This window comes from Pygoscelis adeliae, unplaced genomic scaffold, assembly GCF_000699105.1.
Source record: "Pygoscelis adeliae isolate BGI_AS28 unplaced genomic scaffold, ASM69910v1 Scaffold513, whole genome shotgun sequence".
Lineage (NCBI taxonomy): Eukaryota > Metazoa > Chordata > Aves > Sphenisciformes > Spheniscidae > Pygoscelis > Pygoscelis adeliae.
In genome coordinates, this window is record NW_008824591.1 from 2,239,562 (window position 1) to 2,252,626 (window position 13,065).

The 13,065-nt window shown below is 58.9% G+C and overlaps 1 protein-coding gene across 1 annotated transcript in view; it reads left to right on the forward strand.

Moving 5' to 3' along the window:
- The window catches only part of PTPRU (protein tyrosine phosphatase, receptor type, U), a 50,718-nt gene that overhangs the window by 13,019 nt on the left and 24,634 nt on the right, over nucleotides 1-13,065 (forward strand). The window contains 6 exon segments of the mRNA XM_009322262.1: nucleotides 1,092-1,400; nucleotides 5,129-5,238; nucleotides 5,667-5,868; nucleotides 6,959-7,341; nucleotides 9,078-9,114; nucleotides 9,645-9,783. Coding sequence (XP_009320537.1) covers nucleotides 1,092-1,400; nucleotides 5,129-5,238; nucleotides 5,667-5,868; nucleotides 6,959-7,341; nucleotides 9,078-9,114; nucleotides 9,645-9,783 — 1,180 coding nt within the window.

A 13,065-nucleotide genomic window follows, 5' to 3' on the forward strand; every position in this document is an offset into this window, starting at 1 on the left:
CAGCTGCGGGGGCGGGGGGAGATGCCCCACGTGGCCGTGTGCTGCCTGCCGTCATCGGCCCCGGGTGCCGTGCTGCCGGCCTCTGCCCGGAGCATTTAAATACAGTGGAATAAAAAGGAGAGGGGAAGGTTGAAGCCTGGCACCGCACGGCGCTGCCCGGGGAGGTGTGGGGGGCTCTGGAGGCCTTGGGGAGAGGTGGCAGGAGAGGTCCCTGTGCCCTTGGCCACCCAACGGGAGGGATGCCGGTGGGCATTGGGGCTGAGGGTTGGTGTTTTTTGGTAGAGCCGGACGTGGCAATGGGTTTAAGGCTGGGGTCCCCGCAGGGTGGGGCTGTGTGCCTATTGCTGTGCTCACCCCCCCAAAAACCAGCTGGGGTTTTGCACGGTCCTGCGAGGGCATTGGGACCTGCAGGAGCATCCGCTGAGGTTGCAAAAGCCTCTTACAACCCTGAGCTGCCCAAATTCCTCCGCAGTGCAAATCCCAGGGGAATTGCCTGGGGGATCTGGGACAGGGTGGACAAAGACCCTCCTTCCCTCTCGGTGTCCTTCTCACCACCCTTGGGTATGGAAAGGAGTTTACTGCCATTAACCCAAACCACCTGTGTGCATGCGCTGTTGGCAAAGGAGCTTGGCTCCTCATTAAATCTGTCTTCTCCTGTTCATGCCAATTAAAGCTAATTAAACTCCTTCCCAGCGACGGTGCTCAGTCTCTCTCCTTTGGAGAGCCTGACATGGGCTTGATGAAAATGCGAGGGCTCCCATCGTGCAAGCATGTTTATCTGGTTATTTGGGGCCGCTCGCGGTGTGGATGCTCCCGGTGCCTGCCGTGGCTCTTCCGTAGGGGAGGATGAGCCGATGGGGGCTGCTGACCCTGCGGTGTTGGTGGCTTTGAGACCCGGTGACGTCCCCAGCCCTGTCTGCAGGGCAGCAGCATCCTGTGCCGGGGCTGGTCCCAGTTTTGGGGTCGGGGTTGCTCTTTACACGTGGCCATCTCACCCCTACGCTGTAGAAGGGCTTTCCCTGATAATACACTTAAACCCACGAGATGTTTTGCTTCGTCGCTCATCTTTCCCCATCTCTCTTCCTCCACAGAGCCCATGCGGGCCCCCAAAGGCCTGGCTTTCTCCGAAATCCAGTCCAGGCAGCTGACGTTGCAGTGGGAGCCGCTGGGCTACAACCTGACCCGCTGTCACACCTACACCGTCTCGCTCTGCTACCGCTATTTCGTGGGCACCGGCCACAACCAAACCTTCCGGGAGTGTGTGAAGATGGAGCGTAACGCCAACCGCTACACCATCAAAAACCTGCTGCCCTACAAGAACATCCACGTCAAGCTCATCCTCTCTAACCCCGAGGGTCGCAAGGAGGGCAAGGAGGTGATATTCCAGACAGATGAGGATGGTGAGTCTGCCCGGGGGGGGGCATCGTCCCCAGAAATGTGACTCTCTGGCTGGCGAGCTGCCGGGGTGTGGCACGGTGCACGTCTGTGGCTCTTGGCCAAGGGCACGATGGGAATATCTCCTGCAGCCATTGCGCTAGCGGGGAGGTGAAAAGGCTGTTGCAGCCCCAGGGCTGTGCAAGGGGAGGCGAGAGAAAGGGGCGATGATGGTGGCTGGGGAAGGGAAATGCTGGGAGCGGCTCGGGCGGACGAGGGGACTGGATGGGGATGGGGCAGCACCGGTTGCTCTGGTGGAGGAACATCCTACGTCGCTGCAGAAATGCTGCCCTGGTCCTTCGAGTGGAATGATTTAACTGTGCCTGGTCCGGTGAAGGGCACAACAGTTGGCTGATGCCCGGCTTCTTCCAGCACGAGTCATCCTCGCTCATCCCTTAGTGTGGAACCAAAGCCTAGCAGCAATAATAATAATTGAAACAATCAATGCTTTGCACTTAGGTAACATCTTTTATCTGCTTGGTCGCTGATCAGTTCGGCATTGCTGCATTGCTGGGAGACAGCTGTTAACCAGAGCCCAGTGCAGCTTTGCTCGGCTTCCCCAGTGCTCTTCCTCGGTTAAGTTTGCTCTCGGGTGTGTTCGGGTTGTGCAAACGAGCTCTGTGGATGAGCGTGTGTTGATAAGGGATGTCTGGCCCCCGTTATTTGCCAGCAACGTTGCTCCTGAGCAGCCGAGCTGTTTCTCTTCTCCCCGTCCTGGCCGTGCCCTGGGGTTGAGTCCCCGCTGCCAGCACCCGAGCGGGGCTGACGTCCTCTCCGGAGGCTCCAGTGTTCCTCCAGGACTCCTGGGTTTGGCATCTCTTGCTCCTGCCCAGCCCTTCCCTGAGGATGTCCTGGAGCTGGGGCCACCGGAGAGGTCTCCCAGGTCTGGCCTTACCCTGCACCACGGTCCCTGGCTGCGGCTCTCCATCAGCGGAGTGCTCGGGTGATTTTGAACTCTGGAGATCCGGTGAATGTGGCAGGAGGTACAGGGCAGAGCCAGCTCCGTGTCTCCGGTGCCACCCATCAGTGACGGGCCACATCCAGGGCTGGCAGCTCCCACCAACAACTCCTTCCACTCATCACACCTTCTTTGCTGCCCCATCAGCATCTCCTCCGCGTGCCGTGCCGACTCATCCACCTTGAAGGACAGCTGGGCAGCCCCCAAATGCTGCCGCTCTGACCGCTGGTCCTGCAGCCTGGTGGGGCGAGGGGGTCTCATCCTGGTCTGCTGAGGGCAGCAGCGGCTGGGGCTTGCGTGTGGTGCAAGGAGCCGCTGTGCCCTGGGGTGGGTGCTGAGTGTGGCCGGAGCATCCCTGGCTCTCGCAGAGACACCGGTGCTTACTGTTAAGCAAGAACGTAATTAGTCTCCGAAGCACTTTTTAGTATCACAAATCAGCAATTAAGGTGGAAAATTGATAATTGTAAAGGATCTGGCTGGCTCCAGGCCCCCTGGACGACCCCCGAGGAGAAGCCTGCTGTGAGATCCCCCTGCGTGGGACTCGCCTCGATTTGGGACCCACCGAACCGTGCAGCTTTTGTGCGCGCGTTACTCATCGCTCCCGTTTCCCAGGCTGGAAAGCAAAGCCTGCAGAGCTGGAGCGGAGCCGGGAGGGTCTCCGGGTCCCGTTTTCAGCTCTAAAGCTGAAATTCGGCACCTTTCTCTGTGCATCAGCACTTTCTGTATCCCCAACCCTGAGCCTGCCCGATCGGGGGCACCCAGCTTCACGCTCCTGACGGTTTATTTTCTGGCTCTAATTGCTTCAGCTGTTCTCACTGTGCTGTGACTGTTCCAGCTGTTTTCATATTGAATATTAATACAGGAGCTCCAGATGTTTTTTTGCTATACTGTAATCACTCCAGCTGCTTTCCCCTATGCCTTGATTAACCGGGGCTTGCAGCTCGCCCCTTGGATTGAACTTGGGGCCGCGTATATGTCCGGCCTCGGGCGGGATCGATCGATGGATATCTGCCTGTGGATATGTTGCAAATATTACATGCAGGCTTGGCCCAGCGTCTCCCTGCCTGGGAGGATGGTGAGGATTCGAGCTCCCACAACCGGGTGACGAGCAGCCGCTTGATAAGACCCTTGATTCGGGGTTTATTTTGGCACAGGGCCGGCTTCGGCTGCAGCATCCGCTGGTGCGACGCTGGGGCTTGTCTGGGGGTGGGGGACCCTGGCGTAGGCTGCAAAGATGCACACCCCCATCCCAAGGGGTAATTCCATTCCCTGTTTTGGGACTGGAAGACCCATTTTTGGGGCATTAATAACTGGGCCAATCCAAGGGCGTTGTTCACAGCATCCCCCTTGGACCCCGGGTAAAGTCCTGCTGCCTCCTGGGTGCGTGGGCAGGGCGCCGAGAGAAGAGAGTGACCCATCCGTAGGTTGCCCAGCTGGTGTTCAAGTGCCCCATATAGATCCAAGGATGCTCGGGGATTTTGGACTATGTCTGCACGAAACGATGAGGCTCAATCCCGGGTGCCTATGGAAATGCCATTGCAGCGTGTTGGTGCTGGGGAGAGGTGTGTGCAGGGAGCTGGTTCCCTCCCTTGCAGGCAGGGTGCATGCAGTGCCAGCCAGAATAAATATATATAAATGCATAAAGAAATATATATGTGCGTATATGGATGGCAGAGAGGTATACGCACACCTGGGAGCCATTGTGCGCCTCTGCCGGTCTCAGCCTGCTGCCTGCACAAGCGCGTGGTGCCCGTGCCTATATATATAAAAATATCTATATAGGTACACACATTCTTGCCCTAAAGGTTTCCGTAATTCTCCGTGAATTTAATCAGTGCCTTGTGTACATGTGTAGGACACGGTGCCTCTGATTAAATTAACTTGTAAATCAAGTGGAAATTGTGTATTTGCACGGTGGGAAGCGCGCGGAAGGCGATCCCTCTCTCTCGGCCCCGTAATTAGATCTGAACAAAAGCTGCAAAAAAGAAAAAGAGAGGGGAAGCGCTGACGTCCCTCTGCAACGAGAGGGTGCGTGTTTCGGGTACTCAAGCCCGCAGTGGAGGCTGCTGCTGGTGAATTTGTGGTCTTTGCTGAGCCATCGCCTCTCCTGTCCTCCTCACTCACCCCCTCGGGTCAAGAAATCCGTGGTAAAGAAGTGAATATCGATCCCAGTGCTGTCGATCGCTGTTATTGTTTGCGGTTATTATTGTTGTTGGTGTTAATTAGAGGGGAAGGTTGGGGCATGTCAAGCCGGTCTGCAGATGAGGATGTTATTGCTTGCTGGGGGGAGCGCTGGCAATGTCTCCCGAGGATGCTGGTGGCTCCGGCGGGGGGATTGGGGTTGTATGGGAAAAGGGAATTATTTTTTTTTGTTTCCTCGCACTGGTGAGCTCGGGTGAGCTCCGCCGGTGAGGGCGCCTGGGGGCTTGCTGCTCTGCTGGCGGAAACTGGGTGCGATGCCAGAAATGGTACCTGCAGGGTTTGTGCCGTGGCGAGGGGGCCCCCCCCCCCCCGCCCCGTGGGTGGGCCGGGGAGCACGGGAGGTGCATCATTTCGCTGGGGAGCCCCCAGCCCCGTCTGGTGGCACATGCCAGAGCTGGGTGGCATGGCAGAGGGGACACGGTGGCTCGGTCGCAGGGGGGAGCTGCTGCAGCCTCCTGGAGGGGTTTCTCAGATGATTTATCCTTCCAGCCCGGTTTCTTGCCACATCTGAGCATGTCCCCTTTCCTTCCCCAGTGCCCGGTGGCATTGCCTCGGAGTCCCTCACCTTCACCCCGCTGGAGGACATGATATTTCTGAAGTGGGAGGAACCGGTGGAGCCCAACGGCCTCATCACACAGTACGAGGTGCGTCCTGGCCGGCTGCGGCACCTGCAGGGGACCCACGGGAACGTGGGAGGGTCCCATCGGGGGGGATATGGTGCAGGAGATCTGGGGCAACCACCACTTTCGGTCGCGGGGATTAAGGGTGGCTGCAGTGTTATTGCTGCCCCCAAGCCCTTCGTTTGGAGCACGGATCCAGCCTGCGTTCTTCTTCCTGCTAGCAGGGTCTGTCCCTGCTGGGGAGTCCTGCTTTTGGGGTCACCAGTATTATCCAGCAAGGGCTTTTCTGATGAACCTCTGCTTTTGATTTACCCCAAAAAGCATCTGCCTTCCAGGCTGCCCCTATGACCATCCCCTCCTCTGAATCCATCCCTTTGACCCCTTCTCCGCCCGGATCTGGGGTCTCTCCCCTCTCCTGCGGCTGCTGGTGATGCTCTGCTCTGTCCCTGCAGATCAGCTACCAGAGCATTGAGTCCTCCGACCCGGCGGTCAATGTGCCTGGCCCACGACGCACTGTCTCCAAACTACACAATGAGACCTACCACGTCTTCTCCAACCTCCACCCCGGCACAACCTACCTCTTCTCGGTCCGGGCCCGCACTGGCAAGGGCTTTGGCCAGACAGCGCTCACCGAGATCACCACCAACATCTCTGGTAGGTTCCCCCAGGCTCCATGCCTGGTGCTGGGGCTTCTCCTCCGCACAGGTATATGATGGCAGTGCTGGAGCCTCCGGTGCGCTCCCGTGGATTTTGGTGACTGGCTGCTGCTATCAAAGGATGCTCTTGGTGGTGGCAGCCATGCCGTGAGCCCCCCGGGCAGCCCCCGAGACCCATCAGCTGGGCTGAATGTGGGTCTCTGGCTGGGGAGTCCGGCCAGCCCGGCGCACTGGTGCTGGCTGAGCTATCAGCGTACAGCGAGGGATTAATTGGGCTTCATTGATAAGCCTCGGACTACTTGGGGCTGTTTGCTCATGTCCGCGGCATTGATATTAACTGCAAGCAAATGGGCTGAGATGAGCCCTAACGGGGGCACTGAAATTGCAAAGCGGCTGCTAGTGATGGCTTGGGGACCACAGAGCTGTGCCGGGCATGAGGGGGATCCCCCGCCTTGGTCTGGGGGTGCTGCTGGGCTGGCTTGGGTGTGCTTCTGCCCTGGGTGGGATGCTCGCACTGTGCCGGCAGTTCGGAGTGGTGCCGTCCCTGGAGTGCATCTCCAGGGTGGAGCGTGCGGGTCCTGCCGAGGTCAGATCCTGCTGCCGTCTCCTCTCCTCTGCCAGACCGGCATTGATAACCCCCCCTAAGCTCACACCCACGGGTCCACTCCCAACTGCAACGTTTGCTCGAGACCTGGAGGGGACTTCTTTCTTTGTAATAATCCACATTACACCATTCGGTGATGCCTTGCCATGGGCAAGGCTGCTCATGCCTCAGTTTCCCCTCGGGGGGGGGGGGGGGGGGGGGGGTGCGGAGCCGCTCCAGGCAGCCCTCTGCCACTTGCAGACATCTTTCTGGCTCCTGTCCACTCCTCCAGCCTGCTCTGGAGAGCCCTTTGTCTTCTCCTACGTGGCTCAACACATCTCTGAGCAACTCGGGACTCCTGGGAGCAGCTCTGCACAACTCTGAGCAGCTCCCAGGCTCTCCTCCATGCCCCCCAGGCCTGGGGCAGGACAGGGGCGGGGGGTGGGTCTGTGCAGTGCTGGGATGCCGGGGGTGCCTGGTGCCAGCCCCAGCAGAGGCTGGGCAGCACCCTGGCTCCCTGTTGGCCTCCTGGGCATGGGCGGTGGGGTCGAGCACCAAGGGAAGGGCAGGACCATCCTTTTTCACGAAGCTAACCTGTGCGTGGCCCTCACCAGCACCTACCAGGTCATCGTAGAAGAAGACCGGCCCAAGAAGCTCAAGCGGGAGTTGGGTGGGCAGGAGTGCTTCCCGGTGCCGCTCACCTTCGATGACGCCGTGTCCCGCGGCTCTGTACACTACTTTGGGGCCGAGCTGCCTGCCAGCAGCCTCACCGAAGCCAAACCCTTCACTGTGGGGGACAACCAGACCTACAGTGGCTACTGAACCCCGCCGCTGGAGCCCAAGAAGGCATATCTCATCTACTTCCAAGCCATGAGCAACCTCAAAGGGGTGAGTAGCCGTGGGACCCTGCTCCGTCCGGTGGGGTGTCTGGGGTCCCAGTTGGACCAGGCAGGAGCACACCTTGGGTCCGGGGGGTGGGGTCAGAAAAAAATGGGACTTGTTTTAGACCCCCCTCCCTTGGGCCCCCCGGCTCTGGGCTCACCCCCAGTGTCCTGCCCGGGGGGAGGTCGTGCTCCGGGCCACCCTTACGGCACGTTGGGATGACGGATGGGTGTCCCCCTTCCTCCCGGCACCCCTGGGCTGTGCCCGTCCCCCTCTCGGTGCCAATGCCAGGGGTGATGAAGGCCAGCCCCCCCCATCCACTGCGGTACCGGCTGGGACCCCAACCAGCACCAGTACGGGGAAGACCACCTTCCTGGGGCTAATCCTGGGGTGGAAAGGGACCATTTGGGCAGCAAGAGCCATGTGCGTGTTACTGGGACCCGCTGCGGACACAGCGGATGCTGCAGAGAGCTCCTGGGAAGCTGCCAAGTTCCCGGGCTGCCCTTTTTCTGCCTGCTGCCGCCTGTTCTCTCGGCGAAGCCGTAACAACCCCGCTCCAGCAGCAGCCCCCGCATCCCCCCGGGCTGATTTTCTCCAAGTCACTGGCGGGACCGCTGGGACCCCCTGAGGACCCTTCTCAGCTTCACCCGCTCCGGCAGCTCCCGTCCCACCCCGGGGAGGATGAGCTGTGAAAGCAAAGCAACAGGACCGCGACAGTGTCCTCATCCTGCACGGCTCCGTGTTGCCAGAAAGGTGCCGGTTTTTGAATCCTTTCCTCCCTCCAGGATTGTTCACACCTTGCTGGATTGTAACTAGAGCCGAGACGAACAAGGAAGATCTCTGCTCTGGCTCGCTCGGGCACTGCTGGATAATAACTGGTGGCTGACGCTGTTTTATAGCCTTCCTGCTGGGAGGCAACGGATTTGTCCCGGCTGCTGTCAGACATTGCGAAAAAGCTGGATCCCAGCTTGGGTTTTTTGTGGTTTTTGTGCCAGATGGAGCAAGAAGCAGGAGGAGCAAGGGCTGGTGACTCTGGGGAGAGCGGTGCCGGAGCCGGCCCTGCCCCGGGCACGCTGCGTGGGCAGGTCTTGGTCCGAGGGCGGATGGAGCAGCGTTGCCAGCACTGGTGTCCTGAGGGGCTGGAGGATGCTCGGGGAAGAAGGCAGACCTGCCAAAATGGTGCTTTTTATTTTACAACAGAAGTTGGATACACGGAAAATGGAATATTTTAGCTGAACCCATCCCTAAAAATGCAAATGGTAAAACTGTTGGAGAACTGAGCTGGAAGCCCTCATGGCAACCTTGGCAGCATGTGCAGAGGACCAGGGATGGGGCTTGTAAACTTTCATTGATGAAAAAACACCCCACGAAGCTCTGAATGATGATCTGGGAGTGTTTTAGCTGTAGTCAGTGACACGCTGGTGACCTGTGGCTCGGCTGGGTCTGCTGGGTCCCTCCTTTGATGATCTTGAGCTTTGCCATCCCCTCTGTGCCAGGAGCGATAGCCTCGGCTAAACCTGGGGACACTGGGGACAAATCATTCAGCAGCATCTCTTGGTGTGTGCGTCCCCAGGAGCTCCTTTGGCTCAGCAGTGGGTGCTGCAGCACAAATCACCTGCACGCTCCCTCGATTTGGGGTCAAAGCACCGACGGACCAGCCTTGCGTCTGCCCAGCCTCGCTTGGAGTGGGAGCAGGGAGCGGAGCCTCATCTGACACTGACCCCCCTTTTTTTCCTCCATAGGAAACCCGTCTGAACTGTGTCCGGATCGCCCGCAAAGGTGAGCCCTCCCTTTCCCAGCCGGCGTGATCCTGCTGAGGCTGTGGAGCCGAACCTGCAGCTGCTCCGGCGGTCAGGGCTGTGCCGGCGGTTGTCGTTACCAGCGCTGGCGGCGGTCGGGGTGCGCGCAGTGGTTTATTACAGTCCCATCCTGCGCTCCTGCTTCGCGCTTTCTTTGGTATCTGGGTTTTTCCCTTGGTTGAGTTTTTCCTCTTAATGCCATTATCACGGTTGCGGTGGGAGACCGGAGTCGGTGGTGCTGGATGCGGAATCTGGGGATGGACAAGCTTGCGTTGGGCGTGACAAAAGGTGGCACAAAGGGACCGTCTCACCCCACGGGAAACGAGAGGGGGACTTGCCCACGGTCATGGTGTGGCACTGCAGAGCCCCGTGATGTCTTGGTGGAATAAACCGTGTTCAAGGAGCAATGTGCATCGCATGGGACAAATCCCAGTGATTTCCTGTCTGATGTTGCCAGCCCCCCTGGAGCTGAGCACTGACCCCTCCCGCTTTGTCCTTGTCCCCTGGCAGCTGCCTGCAAAGAGAGCAAGCGTCCCCTGGAGGTGTCGCAGCACTCGGAGGAGATGGGCCTGATCCTGGGGATCTGTGCTGGAGGGCTCATCGTCCTGATTATCCTCCTGGGAGCCATCATCGTCATCATTCGGAAAGGGTAAGGAGATCCGGTGTGGTGGCTGGTGCCTCCATCCGTCCCCTCCTCCCAGCTCAGCCCTTCTCCACCACCCCAGCACTAACTGGGAGTTACTGGTGGTGACACTGCCGCGCTGGGCAGACTCCAAACCCTTGAGCTGTGCCTCCATGTGCTCGCGCATCCCACCGGGCACAGTGCCCTCCTTGCTCTGTGACACTGGGCATGGCAGGAGGCACTGGGGGACCAAGGAACAAAATCCCGGGAAGGTCCCTTTGCCCTCGGGGCTCTGCTGCTTTGTTCCACTGTCCCTCTCCCTTGTATTGTTCAGTCTTTTGCTTCTTTTTCTGCTGCTTCTTGGCTTTGTGCTGCTCTGTCAATTCTGCATCGAGGGAAATGCTTCTGGCCAGGATCGGGCTTGGCGGTGCCCTGGGCCGGCACTGAACCTGGCTGTCCCTGTCCCACCAGCTCTCTCCTTGCTAACAGCAGCCGGGGGATCCCGGGGTGTGCAGCCTTGCACCCCTCCAGCCGAAAAGTAAAAAAATCAGCTTAATCTGCACTGAGATATTGTCTCTGGGCTTCCCCGCTGCCTTGGCCAGCCCAGGGCTGGATCCGTCCATGTGAGCGTTGCTGTCTGGGGTCTGGTACCTTGCCCTTGGGGTAGATTAGGGATGGGGCCATGTACAGTTCCCTTGCATCGAGCTGGCGTTCCCAGGGGTGGGGAGGAAGGGAAAGCATATTCGCTATCGGCCCTCCGCCGAGCCCCCCCGAGATGGCAGGTGAGCGCCCAGCGCCTCCCAGCACCGGGCGGAGCAGAGCCCTGGTGGTGCTCGGTTCTGGGGTGATGGCCAGAAAAAGCCTCCGTCCACAGCTTTTGCCTGGAAGGCGGTGTGGTGTGTCCCGCTGAAATACCTGGTCAGACTCTGGCTCTCGTCCTGGGCTCTGGTTCCTCGAGAGCGTTGGGAGGAGCAGCATCCCCCCTTCCTCCAGGGCTAGGCAGGGGGCTGCCTGCGGCTGCCCACCCCGGGTGCGGGTGCTTGGACCGTCCTGCATCCTCCTGGGCTTGTTTTAATGGGGAACCACTGAGCTTCCAGTGAAACATGAGCAATCCCTTGCTGAGAGCCTCCAGCTGGCTCTAAATGAGATGTTAAAATTTGGGTGCATGCTGGAGGGGAGGTTTTCCCAAGGGTGACAGTCCCTGGGGATCCCCAAACTGCTCTCCCACCCCCATGGGGGGGTCCCTGCTCTCTGGGGAGCTGAGCACGGCTGTCGTGGAGCTGAGCACGGCTGTCGTGGATGCGGCCATGGCCATCACGGCAGGGTAGGAGGGAGGAGGGCGAGGGCTTTTCGGGACACTCATCCCCAGGAGCGCCGGGGATGCGGCCGCTGCTTTTCGCTTGGGCGCAGTGCCCTGGAAAGCAGCTTCTTACTGCACGGGGCTCGAGGCAGCGCCGAGCCAGGGGGGCTCTCAAAGCAGGGGAGAAAGGTCAGCAATTAAACGCCTTCCCCGTGCAGGGCTCGGGATGATGGGAGGAAAGTATGTTAAGAGCCAGGGGGGAGAGAAAAATAGCAGGGCACAACCTCAGCCTGTGTAAATCTGCAGATCTCTTTGTGGCTTCGTTCTGCCTTAAAGGATTCTTGCTGATTTACGCCAGCTGGAAGAGCAAGGCTTGTAGCATCCCTGCACGCGGCGAGGGGTGCAGGACTGGCTTTTTGCTTCCTGCCCGCTGTTGCTCTGGGATGATGCTTGTGCGTACGGCATCAGATCTGTCCCTGATGGAGCAAATGCCGACGGTGCCGATGTGTTTTCGGGAGTGATGCTGTTGGGACGGCGGGTAGGAAGCCATGAGTGCGGCTGCTGCGTTCCCATTGCCCGTGCTGCGGGGCGGGAGGAGGAGGAGCAGCTTTGCTTCAGCATCCCGGGGTGAACCTGTCAAAGGACAAACCAGAGCCACAAATCAGACCCAGTGCCGAGGGCCCCGAATTCGGGGCTGTCGGGAAGCTGGGACAAGCCCATAAATCTCCAGAGCGTTTTGCCGTTGGTAAAACACTGACGTGGTGGAATGGAAACGCACCCCCAGAATACGCTCGCCCCTAATAAATGGTGCACTGGAAACACGGCGTCCTGACCGCATCTCCCGTGCTGGGATTGCCTGGCCCCTAACCGGCTCCCCGGGGGGTGCCCTGCTTTTTGGATACGTTTACTGTTCAGTCTTAAGAATTGTGGAATAACCCCTCGGACAAGGGTGCTACGGACACCCCACCGCCGGTGCAGGGACTGTGGTCACCCTGTGAGCTGGTGCTTGGGCTCTGCCATCAGGACGCTGGCTCCTGCCCGGAGTAAATAACCTACGGATGCAAAAGGGGAGCCAGGTTTCTTTACGGCGCATTTAATTTTCCAGCTGCTGAGTTGCCCTGTAACCCCCTTTCCCTATGCCAGAGAAAACCTGCTTATGCAATTTCTGCTGTTCTCTCTGTTTGCATGCTTGCCAGGAGGAACTACTATTCTTATTCCTATTACCCGTAAGTAATTGTCATTCTTTCTCTCCTTTGCCCTTCCTCCCGGCTGCCCCCCTTGCCCTGCTGCTCCAACAAGTCCTTTTCTCTGCCGAGTACATTTTAAGTGCCTCTTTGTCTCGGGGAAAATAACGCTGCCGAGCTCGTTAGAGACCGAAGGCAGCGTGAAGGGGAAGAGTCAGCAACTCCGGGTTGAATTCTGGATTTTGGCAGCATCTTGTGGTGTCCCAGCCCCACCAAGATGCTGATGTGGGCTCAGATCTCGTGTCCATCCTTCCCCAGGTGTAATCCCTGCTCTGGCTTCTTGGGAGCCTGATGCTGCCTCCCAAAAACACTCAATCAGTTTTTTTCTTAAATGTCTCGAATTTGGAGTGTAAGGTTCTGTCCCAGTGAGACCTCCTAGGCTTTCCCAGCATCTTTGTTAGGTGCCTAACAGGGATCTTGCATGGTGGGAAGAAGCCTCCCTGGCGGGTGCTGAGCATGTGTGCAGTCAGGGGTTCTAGCCTGTCCCTTGGGGGATGGATTTGGCCCCTGGCATGGGTTTAGAATCATACAACGGTTTGAGTTGGAAGGGACCTCTAAAGGCCATCTAGTCCAACCCCCCTGCCGTGGGAAGGGACATCTTCAACTAGACCAGGTTGCTCAGAGCCCCGTCCAGCCTGACCTGGAATGTTTCCAGGGATGGGGCACCCACCACCTCTCTGGGCAACCTGGGCCAGTGCTTCACCACCCCCAGCGTAAAAAATTTCTTCCTTATATCTAGTCTGAATCTACCCCCCTTTAGTTTAA